This window comes from Aulonocara sp. 'chitande type north' Nkhata Bay, linkage group LG1 (genome assembly GCF_057382095.1).
Source record: "Aulonocara sp. 'chitande type north' Nkhata Bay isolate Kocher_YH1m ecotype deep benthic linkage group LG1, A_spYH_male_GT1.1, whole genome shotgun sequence".
NCBI lineage: Eukaryota > Metazoa > Chordata > Actinopteri > Cichliformes > Cichlidae > Aulonocara > Aulonocara sp. 'chitande type north' Nkhata Bay.
This window is the reverse complement of record NC_141344.1, coordinates 20,670,836-20,698,157: the sequence shown is the minus strand read 5'-3', so window position 1 is coordinate 20,698,157 and position 27,322 is coordinate 20,670,836. Positions and strand designations below refer to the sequence as shown.

The following is a 27,322-nucleotide window of genomic DNA, read 5'->3' as shown; positions in this document are numbered from 1 at the left end:
TATTCTAAAGCTATAAAAACAATAAATATGTAACAGTAAGCGACACCTATGGGAAAACAGTCACGTTGAACCATCAGGACCTTTAGCTTTTGAAAGATGATGCATGAAACATGTTTCAGAAAATATGTGGGTGGAGTATTGTTACAAGAGAGATTTAAAAATGAAATCCTTCAGATTTGATTGGACTGCTCTAATGTGTGCACAGCAAATACAAAGCTGGATAGGAACAGGAATTAGATACAAAGCTGTAGAGGACAAGATGAGGGAGAAATAAATAGACCTGAAACACGTGAATTGAAAATGTGAGGACATTTTTGGCTGTCGAAATAAAAATGATCAGCTTACCACTTTGGTCAAGACTATGAACCCATGCTCAGAGGTTTAAAACACTACAGATGTGTTTTATGATTGAGCAACATCTTGTTTCTGTTAATTAATGCCGCAACATGACAACAATTAAAAAAATAGCCTACAACCCAACCCGATATCACTGCAAAGCGTGTAACAGAAACACCGGGCCACCGTTTCCATTTTATGCTTTGCTTCTTCAAAGTGTGAAATGGACACGCATGCAGAAGTTTCCATAACAGCAGGCGGAGATAATATATTTAAAGCCAAGAAGTCACTAATGAGCAAGGAAGGTATGAAATACATTCCAGGGTCCTTAATCACTGCAAACAATTAAGATAGGCGGCTAATATGTATTTATAGGGCTGTGCGATATGACAAAAATCTCATATCATAAGACGTTTATCGTCCTGACAACAATATAAATCACAAAAATGTAATATTTTCTGTAAATTCTGTGACGCTCGGGCAACTCGACTTGCGTGAAGTTTTTCCAGCTGGGCGTCCTTTATCTGGATTCGAGTGTTTTAACCGATGCATGAAACTATACATTTTCTTTCAAAGTTTGAGTCTAAGGTTTATTTTTTAGCACCTAACAGTTCTTTTTCTTTTTTCTTTTTTTTCTTCTCATCCGTAAACTCTCTGCATACTCTTTCACGTGATTCAGTTTTATTTGAAAAGTCTCAACAGGATCTTGAGCTTTATTGTGAAAGGTTTAGTAGAAAACAAACAAGCGGACAGCGGAGCCACGCGATGGTTTTACCATCATTGTTGCTAACAACAACATGTAAAAACAGGCACTTGTCCGTGTGGTTATATTAAATATAAGAGAAAGAGAGAACTTTAAGAAATTAATATAGCCACTACAATGACCATCAAAATGATGAAAAAATATTGCTGTAAACAGTTTATTTTACGACACCACGAAACAAACGATAGCGTATTAGGAAACGATAGAAGTTTTTATATCGTATTTGTATTTGTATTTGTATCTTTATTTATTTCAGACATAATAAAACAAACAAAAAAACCAATATATACTCGTCTACATGTATTTTCATTTACGAATATGAATATATGTGTAGATATACACACACACACGTATTTGTACAGACAAACAAGAAAAATATAATAAAATAAAACACATTCGTCTAACATGAGATAACAGTTGTTTGGTCTGAAAAGGAGTAGGAAGAAGTATGCACATACTTATTAACTCCTACCCCTGCTCAACATCTTATTAATCCCACATATTTACCTAATTCTCCTCATCACATATTCCACACAATACACAAGAAAACTTATATCAACAAGGCTGGCACGATATTTATAATTTAAATACGAGTTGACATATTTATACATACAATGGGTGATTGTCTTTTTCAATATCATATCCTTCCAAGAGTAATTTTCGAAGTGTCTTTATGAACTTGCCAATTCCTGAGCATTGCTGTAATTCTGCAGTAAAGCTATTCCACAGTTTTACTCCATAAATAGTTACGCAAAAGGTTTTAACATTTGACCGTGCTTTAAGAATCTTCAGATTCAATTTACCCCTTAGTTCATAGTCTCCTTCTCTGTCATAGAACATCCTCTGTATATTTCTTGGTAACATATTGTATCTACATAATTTTTGCCGTTTTGTATTTTATAAGATCCATAAACTTCAATATTTTTAATTTCAAAAACATGGCGTTAGTATGGTCTCTATATCCAGCTTTACTAATTATCCTGATTGCTTTTTTTTGAATTTTACATATTGGTTGAAGTGAAGTTTTATATGTGTTTCCCCAAATTTCCGCACAGTATTCCAAATATGGCAATATAAGTGAACAGTAAAGTACCCGGAGTGATTTGGAAGGCAAAAAATATTTAACTTTACTCAGTATGGAGACACTTCTTGACAGTTTAGCTTGTACATACTTTATATGAGGTTTCCAGCAGATTTTGTTATCTATTATCACACCCAGAAATTTTGTATCCGAAACTTGCTCTAATTCGACATTATTTACTAATAACTTTGCTTCGGCATCTTTTTTATAATTTCCAAATAACATAAATGTCGTTTTTTCCAAATTTAATGATAACTTATTTCTATCAAACCATGTTTTCAGTTTAATCATTTCTTGTGTGACAATTTCCAAAAGCTGCTGTAAGTTCTCTCCAGCACAAAAAATATTTGTATCATCTGCAAACAGAATAAACTGTAATATATCTGATGTTCTACATATATCGTTGATATAGAGGATAAACAGCTTTGGTCCCAATACTGACCCCTGCGGAACTCCACAAACAATGTCCATACACTCTGATTGATGTTCCCCAATTTTCACAAATTGTTTCCTGTCTCTCAAATAACTCTTTACCCACTCTAACACCACTCCTCTAATGCCATAATACTCCAATTTATCGAGTAATATTTCATGATTAATTGTATCAAAAGCTTTTTTTAGGTCGATGAATATACTAGCTATACATTGTCTTTTATCTATATTGTTAGTGATATTTTCAATCAATTCTATTAATGCCAATGATGTTGATCTATTTGATCTGAAACCATACTGACTATCCGTTATTATTTTATGTTTGTCTATAAATTTGTCAAGTCTATTAATAAAAACCTTTTCCAGTATTTTTGAAAATTGAGAAAGTAGAGAGACAGGCCTATAATTTGTGAATTGGTGTTTATCACCATTTTTGAACAATGGTGTTACTTTAGCTATTTTCATTTGTGTCGGGAATGTACCAGTTTGTATGGACAAATTGCAGATATGTGTTAAGGGTTTGGAAATGCCCTCTATCACTTTCTTGACTATTTCCATATCTATGTCATCAGAGTCTGTGGAGTTTTTTGTTTGTAATTTCCCAACAATATCAATGATTTCCTTTTCTTCTACTGCCGTTAAGAACATTGAATGAGGATTGCGATCAATGAGTCTGGTTTCTTTCTCTACCGATATATATCGTTATATCGAACAGCCCTATGTATTTAGATGCTAATGTGTTAATAATGTCTGTTTAAATTCTTTCCTGTGATTATTTTCATGTTGGCTAAAAATAAAATGTCTCCCTCTGCTGGTACTGCAGCCTTCTGCAACTTATTGTGACTTCTGCATGGAAATGGACATGGTGGGCTTGTGCGCATATTACCCATTTTGGCCTGATACTGGGTTATCCAGCCAGAGGTAATTCATCAGATCATCAGTTTATCCAGTCTTTTCTTTTATGACCAAATACCTGTGAAAACTAAACAAATTTTCATTCATTGCACTTTTGACTTTGTGCTAGGGCAGATTAGCGAACATTAGGCTAACATTAGCTAGGCTAACATAGTGAATGTGATAAACATTACACCTAATAAACAGCAGAATCTGCAGTTTTATTTATTGTTAAAAAGTTTGTGATTCCCACAGCTTCATACACCAAATAAAGCAGCGGTCCCCAACCTTTTTTGTGCCACGGACCGGTTTATGTCCTATTACAAGCATGGCCCTTTAAGGGTGAAGCCTGATGGGAAATGTATTTGGGATGTGTGTAGCGGGACTGCCCTGGTGTAGTTGTGTGGAGAGAGAGACGAGAAGGGGAAAAAGTAACGGTTAACAACAAAAGAGACGGAAAGAAAATTAGTAAAAGGAATATAATAACTCCCTTGGCAGCCAGAGTTGTGTCGGCGATGCTCGCTGTGAGTAAACTGTTTCAGCCCACTGTACACGGTGTGTTTGTGCGTTGGAGAAGAAATAAAGTTCGGTGAAGCAGTTTTCCTACGCCTCCTTTGATCTTTTTACTAGCGGAGTTGACCTGTACAGTAAGCTAGTTGCCGGCTACGAGCAAGTCACGGAACCTTCAAGTAACTGCCAGAGGTTTCCTTACTACGGTTCGGGGTCGCGGATCTGGCGCGGTAACAGTCCTACAATATTTTCACAGACCGGGCTTTAAGGTAATACAACAAAATAAAATCTGTACCGGTACCAAAAAAAAGATGTATTCATAATACATGGGAAAAGACACAGGGAAACTGAGTTAACGATAAAAACGATCAAAAAATAACGATAAAAATTGATAAAAACCCTGAAAACCATAAATTTCACACCTGAGCCTCAACTCTTGCTCTTGAAATAGTATGTAAAATGAACAGATGTAATAAAATTATTAAAAGTAAGCATTCTGTAGTGAATCTGATTATAAGAAGTGTAATGATGTTGTAAACAGAAAGTCAGTGAGATTTTAATATAAAGACAAAAATAAAAAACAGTAAATACGGCACAACAATGCTCTGTCCTTTTCTCTCCTACAGTCAGTAGGAATAACCCAAACAACCCATGAGCTCTTATGATCTTATGATTAGTCTAATGATTTTTGAACTGATATATCTTCTTGAGCCCCAATGCTCAAGAGGTATGCAACCCACAATGACTTCAAGTTTCCTTTAAGTCAATTCACTCAGTACAACACATAAGTGTGGGATATCATATCCTCGCGTGTCATGGCTGAAGAAACCTTTATTCACGCCTTTAAGGTGGATGACCTGTGATGACATACGCACAGCCCCGCCTGCACATATACCCCCTGTCATCACAGTCATCCCTCAGTTTTTACGCTCTTCACCTCACTGAGAATACCTCTGCTGATTTGGGCTAGCTAGCTGTTGCTAGTTAGCTCCGTTGTCTGCCGACTTGACGCAGTTGGAGCACTAACTTCGACTTTTCTTGTGCATCGTTTTGCTTTGCGCTTTGGAATGGACTCCAAACCTAAGCGAGTAAAGCAGAAATCTTTTGTCCACCCCTGTCCTCAGTGGTGCGGTTTCTGTTTTCACAACAAAGACCAGCACGATGCCTGCCCTGTCTGCCTGGGGATTGTCCATGCTAGGAGAGCATTGACAGAGCCGGAAGCCTCTACATTTTGTCACCAGCTCTGGTGCTCAACCCTGGAAAGATGGGTGACGTTTGTGGAGAAAGTCCTGGGATGGACGGCTGTTGCAAGGCATGACACTCTCCTCTCCAACTCTGGGGCCCCGGCTTCATCCGAATCCGAAGACGGATTAAATCACCCAAAAGCGATATTACTAAAACGTGGGACCAATACATAAATTTCCATCACAATAGGTTAACCCTCTGAGCTGTGGAATTGAGTGGAGAAAGTGGAGACACTGCTTTTCCCCCTCTGTTGCCGCCCAAGAGGCACCACTTAAGTTCTGTTCAGGTTGTCAGCCCCAGAAGGCGCTGCACTTTCCTAACACCGTCTCCCAAGCAAAAACCCCTGGCACACAAAATGTCTCAGGTTGTAACTCCTGGTTCGGGTGTGTTAAATGTTCAGGTGACCACATCAAGTATTCCCGCTGTTTTTCATTGTTGTGCCCCAGGAAAGGTGCCTCCAACAAAATGTGTTAATGTACATGTTACCATGTTACAATTGACAACGTCACACCAGCAGTGCTGCAGGTCATCTAGCTGGCTCCCTCAATGGCATGCTTGCGCCACCTCCCCGTGGGTGTTGCGAACCGCAGCTATGGGTTACAGGTTGCAATTCCGTTGATGATTCTCGTTTCCGCAGAGTCATCAACACTACTGTTGGCAACGAGGCAGCAGTGATACTGAGGGAAGAAATAAATGCGCTATTGCAGAAAAAAGCAATATGAGTGGTCCCTGCTTCGGAGACAGAAAATGTTATTTTGTTGTTCCGAAAAAAGGGGGAGGGCTTTGTCCCATCCTCGACCTTAAGTATCTATGAACGTACAAGTTCAAGATGCTAACACTCAGACAGCTTTTGAATTAAGCCGGCCCAGGTGATTGGTTTGCAACAATCGATCTAACGGATGCCTATTTTCAAGTGGCTTTACACCTGAACCACAGGCAGTTCCTGAGGTTTGCATTTGAGGGCATAGCCTATGAATACCTGGGTCTGCCGTTCAGGTTGTTGCCTGCTCCTCGCATCTTTACAAAATGTGCGGAGGCAGCACTCAGACTCTTCAGAGAGAGAGGAACCTGCATCTTAGCCTATCTAGACAACTGGGCTCGTAGCTTGCTCCAGACAGCAAGCGGCGACACAGCTGTCACTGGTTCTGTCACACATTCAGACACTCGGTTTCTTTGTGAACTTTCAAAAGAGCTCGCCAATCCCAAGTCAGCAGATTTCATTCCTGGAAATATGCTGGCTTTCCAGACATGCACGTTTGTTGCAGCACAGAGTGGCCTTGTTTCATCGCTCACTGCCCACTGTTCTTGTCCAAAATCGACCACGATGCACCCTTGGGCATGGACGGGCTGGCGCACCAATGGCCAGATATGCTCCTGTATGCATTTCCCCTCTGGTTCTAGAGAGAGTGCGTTGGCAGTCTCTCTGATTCTAGTGGCCCCTTGGTGGCCCACAAGGTCGTGGTGTGCAGAGATAATCAGTCTGCTAGCAGCAAGTCCTTGGCAGCTTCGTCTCCGCAGGGATCTCCTCTTCCAGACAGGAGGAGAAGTGGTTCATCCGAGTCCAGATCTGTGGCGCCTATATGCTTACCTGCTGAAAGGTCAAACTTGGTTAATAGGGGCCTGCCACCTAGTGTGGTGGCGACAATTCAGAGCGTTAGGGTCTCATCCAATAGAGGCTTCAAGCAATGGTGCCAGGACCGCCACACTCTCCCATTCTAGTGCTCTATTGTGGATGTTTTGACATTCCTGCAGGAGCTGCTGGATAAGGGCCTTTCATTTTCTACAATTAAGGTTTATTTAGCAGCTATCTGCTTGTCATATTTTTTTTTTTTTTACAGGGTGGCACCAGGTGCACATCCCCTCGCCATATGTTTTTTTAAATGGGATTCGCGTGACTTGTCTTTGGTGCTGGAGCCCCTTTGTGGCTCCCCTTTTGAAACCATTGGGTTTGTGGATATATAATTTCTCTCATATAAGACTGCATTGTTTCTCGCTTTGGCTTCGGCAAAGCGAATGGGTGACCTTCATGCTCTCCCTGTGCATCCCTTCCACACACAGTTCTCTGCTGTCGGCTGCAAGGTCATATTGCGTCCGAATGCTGCATATTTTCCCAAGATCATGCCTGCATCTTATAACTCAATGGAGCTTGAGTTGCTCCCCTTCTTTTGCAGCTGAAGAGCAGAGGAGGATGCATTGTCTTTGTCCAGTGCGTGCACTGGATTATAGAAGCTATCTCACTGGCGTACAGCACTAAGGGCCTTGCTTTGCCCCAGGGAGTGAGAGCTCATTCCACCAGGGGGATGGCAACCTCATGGGCTCTTTTTAAAGGTGTATTAGCTTTATTTTGATACCAAGATTGTTTACAGAGAGTTTGTAATTGCAGAGAAATACTCCATTCATTTTGGCCATGTCATTTTCGAGTAGGAAGCTCAGAAAGACCTTTGGGTAGGAATAGGTTATACAAACTGGATTTTATGATGTGTTCTGTCATCTGACTGAACTGTATACTTTGCCCCCCTCCAATTGCTTGAATAAATAATCAATTTGGTGATGAAGGCTAAACTGTGGCCATCATCTTTTAGATTGTTCATATTACAATAAAGGCAATATCTTGTGTACTTACGGTCTATACTAGTCTATAAAAATAACAGATCCATGGGGCCTATTTTTGTGGCCAGTAAAGTAAAAACTTAGAAGTGCACAGATCATTAAGGAGAGAGTTACTTTTAATGGATGTGGCTGGTAATTATGCATGATGAATGGGGCTACTCAGTTAGCTGCATTACTAGAAGTAAAAGTAGAGGCACTGGCAGTTCCTTGGCAACTTTATAGGTAAAGATCCAAATACACACCATTAGCTATAATTCATAAGCTAGCTGTAAAGTGTAATTTCTTATGTTAGTGCATGGCATATGGCATGGCAATGTCACATGAAATATCAGCTTTCTTTATCTCTCAGTAGTGTATTTGTTATGCATGTGGAAGAGTGTATACCTTGGGGAGACTCAAATCAAATCAAATCAAATCTGCTGGGCTGGGTTAACTAATCAACCTAAATCACATTTGATTGTATACATCCACAAAATCCAAATAGGCAATTTCTCGCATTGTCTTTCTCTTGCGTGTACACACACACACACACACACACACACACACACACACACACAGATAAACACCTATCTTTAGCATAAATAATACTGAAAAATTAGTTTGACACTGCCGCCTTGCCTTTGTATTTTGTTGTTTTCATTAGACAAGGTTGACAATCTGTTGCACGTAATGAACCCACATGACACCACAACTGAGTAACCCGTGAATGCATGGCACAAATACGGGGTAATTAGGTCAACTAATTCTGGGAAATTAATGTAATGAGACTCATCTATTCCCTTGTCTGTATCCATCCACTATCTACTGTCAGTTAATGTGGGGGGGAAAAAAAGATAAAAATGAGTGTGATAATAGTGTGGCCTGTGTGTCACTGTGGATTAGGGTGGATCGTAGTGATGTGGCGTGGGAGGACCGTGGAAATGCAGCTGTTTGAGTACACCTAGGAATGGGCAAATAGAAGCATTGCCAGCATGCCAATTGGGTGTTATGTTTTCTGGCATTTCTGACTGAAAACTGTGCCGCAACGCTCTCTAGAAGACTATGCTACAGGTATCTTTTAATTAACCTTACTGCAGTTTATAAGAAAAATCATAAGAATCAAAAAAATAATAAATACTTCAGCTGTGTAGTGTAGGCAAGTGTCAGAGTTGCTGAAGCAACCTGGTCTATATGAACTGTTTGTGTTCCTGACTGCAGCCATCCATATCCCAGCACAAGTGATTAAAATGATTTGCTCAGGCACGGTTTAGCCCTGCGTTGGCATTTGCAGACACCGAACTGAATTTAGGATGAAGAGAGAGTTGGCAGCTTACTACTCCGTATGCGATGGTTTCACTGTACATCCTCATATCTGGGTAGATGTTGACCAGGTACCAGCGGAAAGTTTTACACTGCAGCCTCTTCCTCAGAGCCTTCCTCTCAGACACATCGCCAATATCAATCCCTGAGTCCTGCATTAAGGAAACAGCAACACACAGGACAACTCAGAGATGCTCACGCAGAGTACAGAATTGATTACCTGTAGATTGTAAAAAGATGACTCAAATAATGTGTCATTGAGGTGCATTGTGCAGCCGTTTGTTGTGCATTTGAACAGCCCCTATAAAGTTTTAATGTTTTTTCTGTTTTGACTTAAAATCCATCTTTACTAGTCAGCTGCCACCTCAAATTTCAATACCCAGAGCTTGCCTTATATTACTAGTGGTGAAAAATAACATTAGATTAAGTGTATATTTAAAAGTACAGCTTTCATTTCAGTTGTTTATGTGAATTTCTTGGATTTAAGATTGAGTTGTTTTTTTTATGTGTCACCTCTAGTTTACTTAAGTCCAGGGTTTGGAAACTTCTTCCACCACTCACAGTTATCATCTGCTGCATGTTGTCCTATGCATTGCCTCTAGCACCACCAACGCCTCTCTCAATTAAGATGAAGAGGATGCAAATATTGCTGATGTGGCTCTCCGTGGTTCAAAAACATCCACAAAATTCAAATTCAAATCAAATCAAATTCAAATTCAAATTTTATTTGTCACGTACACAGTCATACACAGTACGATATGTAGTGAAATGCTTGGACAACTGCTCGTGACCTAAAGAAAACAAAAAAGGAAAAGGCTATGAATAAGATAGGAAATAAATATGAAAAATTAAAAAGGGTAAATTTAACTAGAAAGGAATAAAATATAAATTAAGGTTAAAAATGAAATAACTGTACAACACAAATTAGAATGAAGGGTAAATTTAACTGGGAAGAATAAGATAAAGATAAATATATAAATTAAAGTTGAAAATAAAATAACTGTACAACAAAATACACAATACACAATATAGAACTATATAAGAATGTATGAAGAAATCTAAATATAAATAAATATATACACAATAACAGCAGCTGTACAAGTATTAACCGGAAATGAAGAATATAGTGACCAGTGTTGTGCAAAACCAAAGTCCAGAAAGTCCAGTGTGTGTGTAAGAACCATATGTGTGGGTCAGTACTGTGTGGTGGTGTGATTGAGAGACCGTATCGCCTGCGGGAAGAAGCTCCTCCTCAGTCTCTCTGTGTTGGTCTTCAGGGAGCGGAATCGCTTTCCTGACCTCAGCAGAGAGAACAGTCTGTTGTTGGGATGGCTGAGGTCCTTCACGATCTTCCTGGCCTTGGTCCAGCACCGCCTACTGTAGATTGAGTGCAGGTCAGGGAGCTCGGAGCGGATGGTGCGCTCAGCTGACCGCACAACCCTCTGTAGAGCTCGTCTGTCCTGCATGGTGCTGTTCCCGAACCAGGTTAAGATGTTTCCCACCAGGATGCTCTCTATGGTGCACGAGTAAAAGTTCCTGAGCACCTTGGAGGGCAGTTGGAAGTCTCTCAAGCGTCTGAGGTGGTAGAGACGCTGTCGGGCCTTTTTCACCACGGTGTTGATGTGACAGGACCATGACAGGTCCTGCGTGATGTGAACTCCGAGGTATTTGAAGCTGTCCACTCTCTCCACTGGGCACTCGTTGATGACGGGGGTCTGGTAGTTCCTCTCCTGCTTAGTGCTGAAGTCCACTATCAGCTCCTTTGTCTTACTGACATTTAGAAGGAGGTTGTTCCTCTGGCACCAGTTCTCCAGATTCCTAATCTCCTTCAGGTAGGCCGTCTCGTTGTTATCAGAGATCAGGCCCACCACGACGGTGTCGTCAGCAAACTTGATGATGGTGGTGGAGCTGGTAGTGGCCACACAGTCATATGTGTACAAAGAGTACAGCAGGGGGCTCAGAACACACCCCTGGGGGGCTCCAGTGCTGAGAGTGGTGGAGGCTGAGACATGTCCGCCCATCCTTACTGCCTGTGGTCTGCCAGTTAGGAAGTTGGAGATCCACTGACACATAGATGAGCTGAGTCCCAGATGCTCCAGCTTGGTGGTGAGTGTGGAGGGAATTATGGTGTTAAATGCAGAGCTGTAGTCTATGAAGAGCATTTTAACATAATTCCCCCAAAAGTGAACTCAGATGGATGCAAACTTCGGATGAGCACTATGCTCATTTTGAGGCTCTCAGAGGTAAATTAACACTGATGATTTCACTGTGTGGTTAATTCATGGGGCTAAAGCTGGGGCAAAATTTCATGCTTCTTGAGTACAGGCTCTGTTAAACGCCTCATTATTGACTGAATGAATTGCCTGCAGATGTTCATCTATTCATAACATGGATTTACATATTCAAACAGATTATTCAGGACAAGAAAAAAGATTCAGTGAACAAACATTTGACTTTGCCTTTGAGGGATGCTACATTTAACATAAGATGACACAGCGTGCATATTTATTTTGATTGACCAAATCCAAGATCAAATAAAAATCTTTTTTTTTTATGAAATCCTTGAAATTTGACACTAATACAACTGTGAAAACACGCTGAAAATATTACGTAAGTATATGTGAGTATAGCCTCAAATGCCTCAAATGAAAAGACTGAAAAGAGTAAATCAGCGGCATTTCTGCTCCAACATATTGAATAAATGACGTACAGCGCCTGTCTTTGCATTTAATTTTGTTCTTTCTGTATTATTCATTATTTCACTCCCAAGTCACACTATAATCCAGTTACTTTCTTTAATTAATCTTTTAAATTATTATTGTCAGCCTTTACAATGGATTTTCTAAATGCTAATGTCCTCATTTAAACCATTTTCTTGAATCATATTAAGCATTTATTTATTCAGTGGCACGTATTTAATTCAGGCCAGTCTGTAAGTCACAAGAACATCATTTCATTTGAGCCTTCAGGAGGTGTCAGGGGCCTCGTTCAACTAAGCATCTGTGATGGGAGGAGAGCAGCTGATAACAGATGACACTCAACCCTCAACATTTAGATTAGGTAGCTGAAGACTGGACTCAGCCTGATCATCCTGAAATTTATGGTGCTTTTCTCTGATATGATCGCTTATTTGTGGGTTTGCACATCTGACTTTATAAATACTCCCTTTGGATTATGTCACAAAAGGAAAACAGTCAATCATGCTGTGAGAAATTATGAAGTTCTTGTTTTGATGTTATTTTTAGGGTTTTGGAAAGGAACCATCATTCTTTGAAGACTCTTTCTGAATAGTGAATGAATGCCACTAAAGAAGAGCTGTTTATTTTCCTTGTCTGCACACATCTAAAGTATCAGCAGTCCAATCGTGTAAAAAAAATCACAACAATTTCCAAGGGATTAACTTTTTTCATTGCACATTGCACTACTGACAAGGTGTAAGCTGACATTCCCCACCCTCAAATCCATGTGTGACTTGTGCTTGTTGTCATTAACATGGTCACTGACCTCCAGTGGAATATTCCAGGCCATGTAGACGTGGCTTTTAAACTCATCCATCCAAACTTCTGCAACTCTGAGGGCGTTTCGACGTACGTGCGATGTCAGGTCCTCAGTGTAGGGTTTATGAGCACGCTCTATGTGGGCGATGCGAGCACAAGGCAGGACTTCGATGCTGCCTCCACACTGCCACACCTGGATTTAAGTATTCCAAATACAAAGAAAAGAAAGTTCTGTTAGTTTTTTCACAATAACAACCCAAGCTATTGTTGTGCTGTTTAAAAGTTTATCTTGAAATATTCAATTAAGTCACAAAACAGACAGATACCCCAGAAGACTTTAAGAAAACACAGCTGCACCACAGGCTGCACAGATGTTGCTGTTACACACTCTAGGGCCTTGTACCTGATGCTCATGCTAGCAAGCAGGCCCTCTATGGAGCACTGAAAGTGTCTAAAGGATACTTTAGAAAGGGACGAGTTTCAATAAGCTGTACTGTGCTGCCAGAACTGGCAATATACAGGAAACTTTTTTTTCTGCAAAGACCTGTGACCCATTTTCTGTTGTTTTTTTTACACTCACAGGCCACCTTATCTCATTAAAAATGCCAGTATAATCAGCCAATGACAACCCAGCAGCTTAATGTATTTAGGCATGTAGACATGGTCGACACAATCTGCTGAAGTTCAAAGTGGGCATCAGAATGGGGAAGAAAGTTAATTTGAGGAACTTTGAACATGGCATCGTTGTTGGAGCCAGATACGCTGGACTGAGTATTTCAGAAACTGTTGATCCATTAAAATTTCTCACACACGACCATCTCTAGGGTTCATAGAGAAAATTACAGAAAGCAGCAGTTCTCTGAGTGCAGATGCCTTGCTGATGCCAGAGATTCGAGGAGAATGGCCACACTGCTTTAAGCTGGTAGGAAGCCAACAATAACTCTAACAAAAACTCATTAGGCAGAAAATCATGTCTGCTGCAGAAGACCACACCAGTTCACCAGGGGCGTTCGTGGCTCAAGAGTTGGCAGTTCGTCTTGTAATCGGAAGGTTGCCGGTTTGAGCCCCGGCTCCGACAGTCTCGGTCGTTGTGTCCTCATATAATGAAGACCTCTGGGAGACTCAATGCCCTAGGGCAAGACACTTCACCCTTTGCCTACTGGTGGTGGTCAGAGGGCCCGGTGGCGCCAGTGTTGGGCAGCCTCGCCTCTGTCAGTGCGCCCCAGGGCGGCTGTGGCTACAATGTAGCTTACCATCACCAGTGTGTGAATGTGTGTGTGAATGGGTGGATGACTGAATGTTGTGTAAAGCGCTTTGGGGTCCTTAGGGACTAGTAAAGCACTATACAAAAACACAGGCCATACAGGCCATTTCATACAGACTAGATTAACGTTGTTTCGGGTGATGAATCTCAATTTCTGATGCGACATGATGATGGCAGAGTCAGAATTTGTTCTGAGCAACAAGAAATTATGGATCCATCCTGCTTTGTATCAGTAGTTATGACTGCTGGTGGTTTCACGGCGTGGTGGATGCTTTCTTGGTACACTTTGAGCCCCTCGGTACCAACTGAGCATTGTTCCACCCATCCAGCAACTGTTTGATGCTATCATGTCAAGAATCTCTGAGGAACATTTTGAGCACATTGCTGACTCTGTTTTACAAAGAAAAGGGAATTTCCTTCTTAGCTCTCTTCTGATGTTTACATCATACCTGAAAAGTCAGACTGTTACTCAAGTGCAAGAACAGTTTTGGAAACTTCACAGTCAGTGCAGCGGGCCATGATGACATCGAGACTGCATAAAGCACGTAGTGGCTAACAAGCACAGGGCCTTCATTATTTCTGCTGCCTACTGTATCCTTGACTGTGAAGAGGGAGTGCCCGTGGTGGAGAATGTGGATAGTCCTAGTGCCCAGGAGGAAAAGCTTGACTCTTTGACTCTAAAAGCTAGTGGCACTAAGTCCTCATATAATGAAGACCTCTGGGAGACTCAATGCCCTGTTGCAGGACTTTCTAAAAACTTTTCCCAACTGTAATAATCCCATCCAAGAAAATGGAGACTGTTAATGAACTCAGAATGCTGACTGAAGGGAAGTTTTGCTAAATACAATACATTTGTATAATGACAAACACTTCTTAATGGATTTCTGTTTTGGGAAAAACTTTTTAATCGACATGAAATGACACGTAAAATGGTTGGTTTGGTGACTGCGGTTATTATAAAACACACTTGATTTATATTAACATTTACAATTTCCCCATATTCTTCAACAACCCAATCAGAAATATGAACAATTTCAATTTTTATTTAATTAGTGCATTAGTACATCAAAAAGATTATGAATTTCAGAGTAAGAAAAAAGAAACTTTGAGTGGAATGAAATGAGACTTCAATCTTGGAAGGATATGAATTAGAAAATAAATTGGGCTGTACAGTTCTGCTGATTGCTATCTGAAGAATGTGAATGGCCTCTCAAATCATCCAAAGACTTCAACAAAGCAATGAAGATGTGTTCTTCTGCGTACATGCTCACATTTGTGTGGGTTTGTCACAGGAGATGTCACTAACAGAGCCTGTGGAGGATGCTAAGAAATCACTTAAATGTGTTGAACTCAGCATTATCTCAGAACACCCAATGCTTCAGTGTGAATAAGCTTTAAATGATCACACTGTGCTCTTATGTGAGGACCAAATAGCACAGCTGACATCCTTCCTGTTATTTTCATCATTTTCATCAACCCGAAGAAAACACAAAAAGCATTTGCTGCAAATAAGCATCATCCAGCACAGAGAACAAACATAAGCTGTGGCATACACTCTGGATACAATTGGGGTAAAATTGACACAATTTCTGCAGATGAGTTAAATCGTCAAGCAAATCTGGTCATGCATTTACTTGTCAGTGTTGTTCTTTATTTTCTCTTAAAAAAGAAATCAAATTCAAAACAAGGAATTCAAATTCATGGTTGGTAATGAGGTGACGATTATGTACATGATAATGAATTTAATGGTTCCTTGGTGAAAGCAGCTGGAAAGCAGCTGATCACACACCTATTTAAAAGTTCAGGCCACAAAACCCCCTGAGGATCACCTTAGTTTATTTATTGTGTATTTTAAGGTGCAGATCAGGTTTAGCAGATTTCCACAAGTAATACCAAGTCACTGGTTCATGTGGTTGTTAACGCCTGAAAAGAAACTGCTCAGTTGTAGCAGCTGTTGCTCAATTCTTCTGTGTCCCAGAAGAAAACTAAAACACCAGATTAAAGACTAATATTCTCATTCATGCAGTTTTCAAAAGCAGATCAGTGGCATAACTTTTTCTTTCAAAGCTTAAAATTCAGTCAAGTGCACATATGCAAACAGATTAGCACACTAATACAAAAACAAACAAACAAACAAACAAACAAAGAAACTGACCAGGGGCCTGTTCTTCGTACCGCGCTAAGTGAGTTAGCTGGATGAGATTGTTGACGATTTCGCGTGATCCTGGATCGTTCGGTTCCCCGAAGCCCATCCGGGACTTGCTGTCATAGCAACAGAGCCGTAAGCGTAAACCTGCTGGGGAGCAGGTTTACTTTATGTAAACAGGATTAGATCGCGGCCACGCAGGTATGTCCGCGTCATTCATACGAAAGCAACAGCGATATTCCACCACTGTTGTACCATAAATAAATAACATCAATGTAACTAAAGATAATGCAGCACTTGATCCTTTTATTGATTTCACACAGATACATACAGGTCATTCCCTAAAAAAGGGAAATGTACTATTAACATTCTATTACATGTATGTGATTATTACAGATGTAATTCATATTTCAGAGTAGTAATTGTAAATTACTTCGTGTAATCAAGATGAGAGACCACGGCTATAAAAGCGAAGGTGGATTTGGGAAGTCTGTCGCAGTCATATCCTGTCCGTTTACGCGAGCAACCCATTGCGGAAGGTGCAAGATTGATAAGGAGAGTCCTCAGAATTCAGCGTATATTGCGGGACAGACAGGATCCTTTAGCTCAGCGCGACAGTGTGCTCATAGAGAGATATCGATTTTCCCGTGAGGGTATTATTCACTTAACCAACTTGTTGACGAGGGGGTGCAGGACCACCACCTGTCTTTTTTTTTGCTCTGCCCTTTTCTTGGTTGCTGTTATGAACAAACAAACAGAGTATTCCAGGGTCTCTTTCCAAGAGACGACAAGCAATATAAGTGATAAATATTACCATGCTGTAGAATATTCTTATATTTCACTTTTACTTGTTCCCATGTTCTAGTGGGTCCTGTTGTGGCTCTAATGTGAAAGGGGATATAATATAACATATTATAATATAATATAATGTAATATAATATTGGATAATATGGTGTGATATGATAAATCTACCCTACCGCCTACTGGTGTTGGCCAGAGGGGCCGATGGCGCAATATGGCAGCCTGGCTTCTGTCAGTCTGCCCCAGGGCAGCTGTGGCTACAACCGTAGCTGCCTCCACCAGTGTGTGAATGTGAGAGTGACTGAATAGTGGCATTGTAAAGCGCTTTGGGTGCCTTGAAAAGCGCTATATAAATCCACTCCATTATTATTGTTATTATTGAATTACTTACGAGTTTGATTTGTCAGCAACTTCCTGCCAGCCCTCTCTCCTTGCTTTTGCAGCCTTTGCAGTGTTCCCTTGCGTTTTAATTAAACTCTGAAACTCCTGAAATCCCTCACTCAAGAGTTCTTGCTCTGCTGCCGAAAAATACCGAGCGCGCTCCTTCGACATTTTCGCCGACCAATCAAAGGGTTGCCGATCAATGTTTCTACTATCGATGCGTAGCCCCTGTTGGGCCACCCAGTGATCTCACATTACTTCATCCAGCTATACTAATCGTCAACAACAGGTGTGTTCGGGGAACCGGAATAGCGAGCTCAGAGTTAGCGCGATGATTTGGTCTTGGATGTTTCATTTGATCTTGGATGTAGTAAGCGACGTACGAAGCACAGGGCCCAGAATTTTAAATCCTTTTATTATGTCTTGAGCTGAGCAAATAGGTGGATTTTAGGTCCCTGAAAGCTCTAATGTGTCAGATATACTTAATAACAGCTAAAATAACCAAGTTATAGAATTAATAAACTAGCGTTAAATATTATATTGGATAGCAACGACTTACAAAAGTGATATATTTGTAGAGTTTATCTATCTACAACAACAAAAGGCAGTAAACGCACAGTTTGCATCTGTGACCAAGCAAATGCCAACGATGATAAAAATGCTGAAAATCATTAACAATCTTAGCAGGCCAGCATGTTAACGTTTCCAAATTAGGCTGTAACCCAAAGGTCAGCAGAGTCTGACTATACTAATATTTGTTTTTGGATATATTTGTTTACAAATAAACAACAAACGGAAGTGTTTACCATTATTGTTATGAATGTTTGAATGTCATGATATGGAGCTCAGTGATATCTGTGGAGATATCTTTAATACAATTAATTGAAATTCAACAAACAGTTGTTAGTTACTTTGGCCTGAGCTCAAATTGTGGACTGGTCGGCTGGTAAAAGTTAAGATATCACTGGATAACATATTACTTTGGTGGCAGTTTCAATATTGCACCAATTTTACAGCTTAAACAACTCTGCTAGGACTTTATATAAAACATAATCAGTTAGGGCTTCTATGCAGCAGCTTTCTCCATTGTTTAGTGTCAACTTTCTTTTCTGACAATGAAAAAAAAAAAAATAATAATTTTTGCTTTTGTTAAAGCCGTGCAGTTAACCACTAATTTCCAGCAGCCTGTTTCTAAATTCATTTCAAGAAACAGGCCATTACTGTCAGGACAGAAGTCTGAGCCTACCATTATTATGGATGCCTATATTGTTATTCTTTTCAAAATACAAAGCCTTACACGGTTACCCTTCCCCTTGAATGATCAAACCCACCACCTAATTTGCATGTTCATTCATACACTCTGTTTTCCAGTGTGTCGCCAAAGCAAAAAGCACAGCTATGCAGCTACTGCAGCAAACACTTACACCACACTTTACTCCGAGGAGTTGGCACAATGTTGGATGAGAAACTGCTCTCAGTCTCCATGCTGTCAAACAGGAGTTTTATAAACCTAATTGCGACACTTAATTGGGCCTTGTCATTACGGGTGGCGGGACTGTTCACCCACACGGTGATACAAATAAATCACTGCTTCACCATTTACAGTCCATGAGCCTACTTTGTGTTATTAAGAGTCAGGTCCTCACTCTTCCAAGTCTCCCTGACTCCTGATGATAGAACGATCTCAGGCAGAGCTGCACAACCTCTGCCTTTTCTTGTAAGCTTAAAACCTCCTCAAGAAATAACTCACGTCACCTGCTCAAACCCCTTCCTTCCAGATCCTCTTGCAAATATACTCATGTTTAAATATCCTCTTCCTCACCATCTAAGTGCTCTTCCTCTTAATTTCTTTTTGTAGAACTTTTCAGCCAGAGAGCCTGTCTCACATTACAGCTGTGTTTGCTTAGATCTATTACCAGGGCACCATCAGTCTGAGCCTAAGCTAATTTTACTGCTGCCCTCATCATAATTTGCTTTGGATAAGAGCAAGAGCTAAATACCTTTAATGTAAATGTAATGTGAGTGGAAGTGCTTCATTCATTTTTCTGTGTAGTGGTGCCACTTACCAAACAGATTGTGCAGTGGTTTAAAGTGGATTTTGATGAGAGTAGCCACAAGGTTACTTTGCAAAAATCTTTGAGGATATGAAGCATACCGGCAAAAAGCTTTATGGTGCAGCCAAAGTCCTAATCAGATTACATATATGCAGGCTTATCTACTTAATCATTTCATGAACTTTTGTTAACTTCTGGTTTGTACATAGTTTGCAGCTTTAGAGTGTCAAATATTCACTTCCTGCAGGCTTAAAAGGCAACATGTAAAATGTTTGTGTTTTTCTTCTTCACTGAGAACAGCAGCTACTTGAAGTTGTGTTCGTAACAACTGATTTCAGCATTTTCACAGGCAAAAAGATGAAGATGCACATGAAACACCTCAAAGCACTTTTTTGGCATGAAGTATTTCTCTGCTTCCAAGTATACTCAGGATATCAGAATAGTTAGTCTTTGTTACTCCATGTTTAACTGAAAGATAAACACATTTTACGTTAATGTTATGCATAATTAAAAAATAAATAAATCTGAAATCTGCTCTTAAATCACACACACACTATAAATCAATCAATCTATGAATACCTTGTTTCTAGCTGGGAAGACTTGGAGTTCACAAGTTCATGTATCAGTCTTGCTATAGCTGCATCCTGGAGGTGTGCAAATGAAATAGGGTGCATTTTTGTATTAAATACCATGCCCTTTAATAAAAGCTGGCATGCATTTAAATGCCAATAGATGTAAAACTATGATATATATCTATCTGTGAATAGATTTTCAGCAGGATACTGCAGGGAAAGTTCTAGAGCTAATTTTAGCCATTTGCACTTAAAAGAAAACGGCAAGTGAATGGAAAATTGTGTGTACATTGGACTCTTGCTTATGCAAATGAGTGAATTGTCCTATACAAGGACACAGCTGATGTAATTCTGACACGAACACCTTGATGTGACAGCTTGCTTATGACTGAAATGATGCTTCTGAAGCACCATAAAGTCCTGTGATTTTATATATGCTACTTTAGGAATTCTATTTTTTTCACTTCATGCTTGTCTGCGTATCTGAAGGTATCTGCTTTCATCTCCCTGCACAACCTCTCCTGTCCCTCCAGAAACCTTAACTGGCTTTTAAATAAACTCCCTAATATTTCCCACTGCATTCATTTCACATTTCCTCAGTATTTTGTGATAATAAAACCCTTCACATCAAAGCGCAGACTTACTTTAAAGGTAAAGCTTGACTTCCTCTTTTCTTGCCCAGAGCGCAGAGTTAAAGCAGTGCAGACAATTGGTGTAGAGTTTCCACTGAGCGTGTATCAGCTTGCACTCTTTGTTGTTTGAAAGGCAAAACACATTTCCCCGTCCTTACCGCAGAAATGCTGAACCATTTGCAGACAATCCTAAACACACCAGGCAAAGTATTTCTAATTGACCAAATCAGTCTTATTATGTGTTTGTGTATGGCACAATAAAAAAAGATTATGTTAATTTAAGCCAGGTTCAGACACTCACTTCATTATGTTAATGTGTTTCTCATGTTGGTTTTGAATTTGAATAAAAGTCACAGACATGAAACTCAAAAACAATCATAATAATGGTTTGCTTAAATGTTAAATATTATGTAAAACTCATATCTGAAGCAAATTAGACTTTAATTTGGGCTTGACCCAAAATTTCAGTGGAGTTTAACTTGGATCACTCAGAAGAGAAGCATCTCCATCATTTTACCTTAGACTGAAGTTTCACTGCTCGTTGAATTAAAAAGTCAAAATCCACATTCAGCTGTAGTGATGCATATAAATGTTTCTCAGGAGTTTTAAACTCTGTACAGTCTAACAGGTGTTTAATTTATGTGAGAAAGGCAGAATGTAGCCAAAACAAGTACATCTTCAATGATTTCACTGCCTGTTCTCAGTCGTGAGAACTGCAAAACCTCACAAGGTGGTGTCGCATTAAGCTATCCTTTGAATAACTGTAAAATTAATCAGCACCTTTTTCCATTCCCGGAATATCTCCTACAGCAAACTTACTAATGGACGTGGATATGCTAATGCCGTCAGAGTGTAGGCGATAAAACGAGCAACTAAATTCTATATTCTACCTAATAAATGGTGACACTGAAGAGAAAATTATTAGGGGATCTTCCAGCCTTGATTAGTGTAGTGAGAAGAGGGTGTGAAGGTCCCTCTTGCTCACTGTGGTCATTAATTAAAGCTCAGAGATAAACAGTCAGTCAAATACAACATAAGTTTTAAAACCCACTCATACAGCGTGTGGGGAGAACTCTTCACTTTCACATGATTTATTCTCAGTGCTATCAGTCCCTGTCGCACACTGCGTGCAAAATATTGTTAAACTATGAGAACTAGTGCTTCAGCAAGTGTTCTTTGAGATTTGCATATTTAGTACAGAATGGCTAATATACAAAATACACATGCACTCATGCCTGCATGAATCCCATGCCTGAATATTGTCAGTTAGCTAAAGCTGGAGAAATAGACTTTTTATTAAATTTTTAGTGTCTTATAGAGACCTAGAATCCTGCACTTCATAAGAGCACTGTTTGATATATTCTAGAAAGCGTAGAACCTAAATATTTTAGTTTTTATTATGCCAAACAAGCAAATCTTACTTTCATTGTTATACTGTAATATTTCTAAAATGTTTTCTGACATTTTTAAGGACATCTGATCGACTTATTAAACATGTTATTGACTTGACAATGGCTAGAAAAATAATATTATCTACACTGCTCTATAGATGTTTTAAGCACAGTGGGAAATATAAAGAACTGTCCTGCAGCAGACGGTACGGGTCCTTCTGGGATTACACTAAGAGACCAAAGACATGGAGACAGTCTAAATCCACTGGAGAACTGTGGCAAGATCCCCAAGATGCTCAGAACAACTTATTGCCAAGCACATTGGAAAAACTTTGCACAAGTCTACCTAAGAGAAATAGTGATATTTTAAAGGTAAACCTACATTTTTTATTTTTTCATTTGCAGACTACAAACATGCCAACTTTAAATGTGCATCCATCATGTTGTCTACTCAGGATTTTTTTTTCTTTTTTTGACCCTAACTCAGGTCTGAATGTTACTCTTGAAAAAACCCCCTCAAAAAGCTAATAAGGAATAAATGCATATAAATGCAACTTCTTAGGAGACAGGGATGAAGTAATTCATACAGGCAGCATGTGAAGATTCTTAGCCTTGAATTATTAATGAAAAAATCCTGTTTTATGTTACAGAAGGGAGATTAACAGACGGATTGGTGCTGTGGCCACAGTGATGCGGATGCTGTCTGTTGTGGTGAAGAGATAGCTGAGTGTAAAAGTGAAGCTCTCGATTTACCGGTCGATCTACGCCCCTACCGTCACCTATGGTCACGAGCTGTAGGTAGTGATCGAAAGAATGAGATCGCTAATACAAGCTGCGAAAATGGGCCTCCTCCGAAGGGTGGCTGGCCTCTCCCTTAGAGATAGGGTGAGAAGTTTGGCCATTCGGGAGGGGCTCAGAGTAGAGCAGCTGCTCCTCCACATCGAAAGGAGTCAGTTGAGGTGGCTCGGGCATCTGACAAGGATGCCTCCTGGGTGAGATTTTCTAGGCATGTCCCAGAGGGAAGAGGCCCCGGGGCAGACCCGGGACACGCTGAAGAGATTATATCTCTCGGTTGGACTTGGAACGCCTTGATTTTCCCACGGACAAGGTGGAGGAGGTGGCTGGGGAGAGGGAGGTCTGGGCTTCTCTGCTTGGGCTGCTGCCCCCACGACCCGGCCCCGGATAAGCGGCAGAAAATGGATGGATGGACGGATGTTTCCTTTACTTAAGAATGGCTTATTGAGAGCCACCACTGAGAACATTTCTGATGAGCAGTAGATCAACCAAAGGGTCAGATGTATTAGTCGGGTCTTGTCTGTTTTCTTGCTGGATTTTTTTTCTAGTTCTTAGGTTCAGAACCTTCAGATACTATTCAACTGCTGCAGGTTTTATTTTTAGGAAACATGTTCTTTGGTCTTTAAGGACATACGCCACACAATTCTGAGATATACCAAGTTTTCAGTTTAGAGCAATCATGTTGCTGGTGCAAAAATACTATTTTATTCCTGTCAGACTGCTTTATTTGGCATTGGCAACCTAAAGAAATGGGAAAATATTAGGATATTTTGCAACAGGCTGATGGTAACAAGTGCCTAAGGATGCGATTAAAAATTATATAGGTAGACACTACACTGGTTCATCTGTTAAATCAAGTGTCTTCTTTAAATTCTTAATTAAATCATAGTCATTGTTTAGTGGCTTCATGACCAACCAAACAAACCAAAAATACGGAAAGAATCAAACACGAATACAGCATTACTCTAAAAAAGTAGAAGGACTGGGTGGAAAATGAGGGAAAACCAAGGCCAATGTCTAAAAAGAAAAATCCCCGAAAGACCTTCAGAAAGCTTGACGAACTATTGCTCAAGACCACTCTATAAAAATTACCTTAAAAGGTCCTTGGAAGCAAAACTGAGAGGAATAAGGGATGACTCAAGACTTTTTCACAGTACTTTAAATCTCTTTGTCTAAGTCCTCACAGAAGAAAACAGTGTTTTTCTTTAAAATGTTGCTGTAGACTTATTTTACCTCCAGAAACAACACTAGAAAGAATTTAATTCAACAGTCTGTATTATGAGTATCTCCTGGTGTGTTTGCACTGGGAAATTCCCACCACTCAGAGGTGCTTTTACAAAATAAAAGCCTGCAGTCTGAACCCTGATGAGCACAGTTCTTCTGTATAGAGTCGATACCGAATCCTTCTAGTCTTTTTTTCTTTAAATCCAAGTAGTTTTCTTCTCACTCAAAATTTTACACAGACATTTTGGTGCACTGGGTGAAGGTTTTAACATAATAATCAACCACATTTATCTTCACAGTGATATAGCTGTTGTAATGCCAAAAGCCGAGAACAAAGTGAAGCTCCTAGAGCAAACGTAGCTAAGAGTGGTTATACTTACATCTAATATTTTTCTTAGGAAAAAGGAAACCAGCAATGTTTTTTGGTAAGTGGAAAGATGGCTTATGAATGATGTGAAACACTAATAACAATTTCAGTATAAAAATTAAAACCCAGTGAGAGTAGTATGGTCTTATAATGTTACTCCTACTGAAATGACTTTGAATGGGCAGGCCAAAGTAGAGAAGCCGGTCTGAGTTATGTGAACAGACTGGTATTTGTTGGGAGTCATTGAAGTTAATTCTGTTAATATGGCTCCGCTTAAAACAGCGTTTCTGCATTTGTCTCAGTACACTATAAAACTATTTTACTGTTACAAGTGTCCAGCTGCTTACTGCAAACCACTGCCATTTATGGGATTTAACTCTGGCTCATATAGCATTACCGTATAACAAGGATCATCGTATCCATGAAACTGCAACATTTCTCATTTTTATACAAGACGGCTGCGATGCTGTTCCCATTACCCCTGTTAGAAAAAAGACTTGCTCATTGATTGTCCTGTTGGTCTGAGATTACGCATCGGGGTTCAATAGATTTTCAGCAGAACAGGGGTCATGGAACTCAATCAGCGCTGTCTTACAATTACAGACTCGGTCATTATGTTACAATGTTTTGTTATTCGTTCATGTATGATTACAGAGAGCTAAATCTTTTTAAAATTTTATATGGTGGAGAACTTCAAAACAGCATTATGCAGTGTGAATACTGAACACAAAATTGAGCTGTTAATTTATTCACAGGTACTGCTAATGTGAATGTGGCTTTTGTTTCAGATTCACTCACCTGCAATTGATACCCAAAATATTGAGATTAAGACTAAAATAATGACACGTGGGAAACATTTTGTGAATGTGAATGTGTTTTACAAGACACAAAGCTTGTATATTCATACACATTATTAGATACACCCTGCTAGTTCTGGGTTAGACCTTCTTTTGCCTCCAGAACTGCCCTAATTCTTATTGCTGGAATCATTCCATATTGACATGATAGCATCACACATTTGCTGCAGATTTCAGTTGCATGTGTTATCTTCTGCAGCTGAAGCCCATGTCCTTCAGCGTTCAACATTTTGTTCATTCAGAGATGCTCTTCTGCATACCTTTGTTCTAACAAGTGCTTATTTGAATTACTGTTGCCACTCCCTGGATATTTTCCTTTTCTGACCATTCTCTGCAAACCGTAGCGCTGGGTCAGGATCAGTACTTTGTGAAATAGTCAAACCATCATCTGGTACCCACAACCACAGCACATCTTAAATCTTTCTCTCCTATTCAGCAGATAATCTTGAGCATATCTACAGGTGTGCCCAGTAGCCACATGGGCGGTTGCCCGTGGCGGCATCGTGGTGGGGGCGGCATCATGGCATGGGCAAAAAAAGTTGCTCGCACCCATGCTGCCCCGACATCATGACAGCGCATTTTGGGGATTGCAGGAGAGTTCTCCCAGGGCACCAAACATGCCAGGACCACCCGTGGGTGTGCCTAATAATGTGGCTGCACACATGGAAAAGATATATATAAATCTTATAAAGTTTGCATCTGTCTTGTGTGAAACGTGTATGAGAAGCATACAAGAATGAAAACAGATATAAGATCCCTTGAAAAATTATATAAATGAAACTTGTATGTTTTGGATACTTACTAAAACAATATATGAAAGTAATGAGAAAGTGGCCACTTTCATGAGTAAATCATATAAGCCTTATATGATTCACCATATGAAGTAAGCCAAATCTTATGCAAGTCTTTTATTTCTTTTCCATATGGGTGATGAGAATATATTTAAATTTAAATATACATTGCGTGACATTGCTGTTTGATTTTGTATATGCTGAATCGAAATAACTAATTTGCTGTATTGGAATACTTAAACTTACTATATGTGTTGTCTATTACATGTGCAGCACATAAAGTATTTCTTCAACAGATACATAAAAAATCCTGATGCTTGGTAACTGATCAAACTGCAAGTTTGATTAAATGACAACTATCATTTTAAAAATTATCACAGAAAATAGTTCAGTTTGATAACTGGCCTTAATATTTTTTTTTTGTTTGTTTGATTGATTCGAAGTCCTATTTATGTGTTTTACATTGTTTTGTTTTTTTAAAGCTCAAACAGATTACACTTTTTTTTTATAGCAAATTAAATTGCTTGGTGACTATTTGGCTGAAATCTACTGTGTAAATCATTATGATGACAGTAATGATGCTTTATTGCCACTTCCATAAATACTGTGCACAAAGGCTGCTGCATAATTGTTTTTCATAGCCCTCAATGATTCTCATTTCTCAACACAACCATCCTGGCACTGTTAGAGTGATGATGTCTGCTTTGGTATTCTTATGATGCATTGTCCTAGGCTGACTTCACTGGCGTGATACCCAGTATTCACAGGTGTTTGGGGAAATCATTTGTATTATAATTTTGTTTCATTGTCCTGTGGCAATTTGCTGTGCATTCCACCGTACAGTCTGACTTGAAGGATAACCTCAAAAAAATAAATGATATATATATTTTTTTTAATGCATCCACCTTCAGTTTTCAAAAAACAAATCATCCCAGTGTTCCTTGAAGCTCAAACAGAGAACCAGCCCTGTTAGAAACAGGTCAGATTTGTGTTACGGATCTAACGATGCTTTGTGTTTTATTGTGGACATGACTCAGACTCCCTAAGACAATCCTTCAGCATTTTAATGCAATAGACAACATAGATAGATCACATTCAGAAGGACTTTTGATTCTAATTCACTGGATTCATCTCCAACACATACAGATACATTTCCTGAATTTCCAGAGACTGTCATTGGCCCTTCTATCCAGAGATGGGCAGTAACGCATTACAAGTTACTGCAATCCGATTACTTTTTTCAAGTAACGAGTAAAGTAAGGGATTACTATTGCAAAAAAGGTAATTAGATTACTGTTACTTTCCCGTAAGCATGTAGCGTTGCTGCGTTACTAAAACTGTGATTTTTTTTGGGAGAGTGTCTCATGACAATGCTGTAAG

The 27,322-nt window shown here is 39.6% G+C and overlaps 1 protein-coding gene across 1 annotated transcript in view; it reads right to left on the bottom strand.

The window, feature by feature from the left end:
- The window catches only part of galnt18b (UDP-N-acetyl-alpha-D-galactosamine:polypeptide N-acetylgalactosaminyltransferase 18b), a 106,370-nt gene that overhangs the window by 14,856 nt on the left and 64,192 nt on the right, over positions 1–27,322 (bottom strand). The window contains exons 7-8 of the mRNA XM_086287803.1: positions 12,675–12,860; positions 9,185–9,322 (exon numbers count right to left, since the gene is read on the bottom strand). Of these exons, the coding sequence (XP_086143929.1) occupies positions 9,185–9,322; positions 12,675–12,860 (324 nt within the window). The remainder of the gene's footprint in view (positions 1–9,184; positions 9,323–12,674; positions 12,861–27,322) is intronic.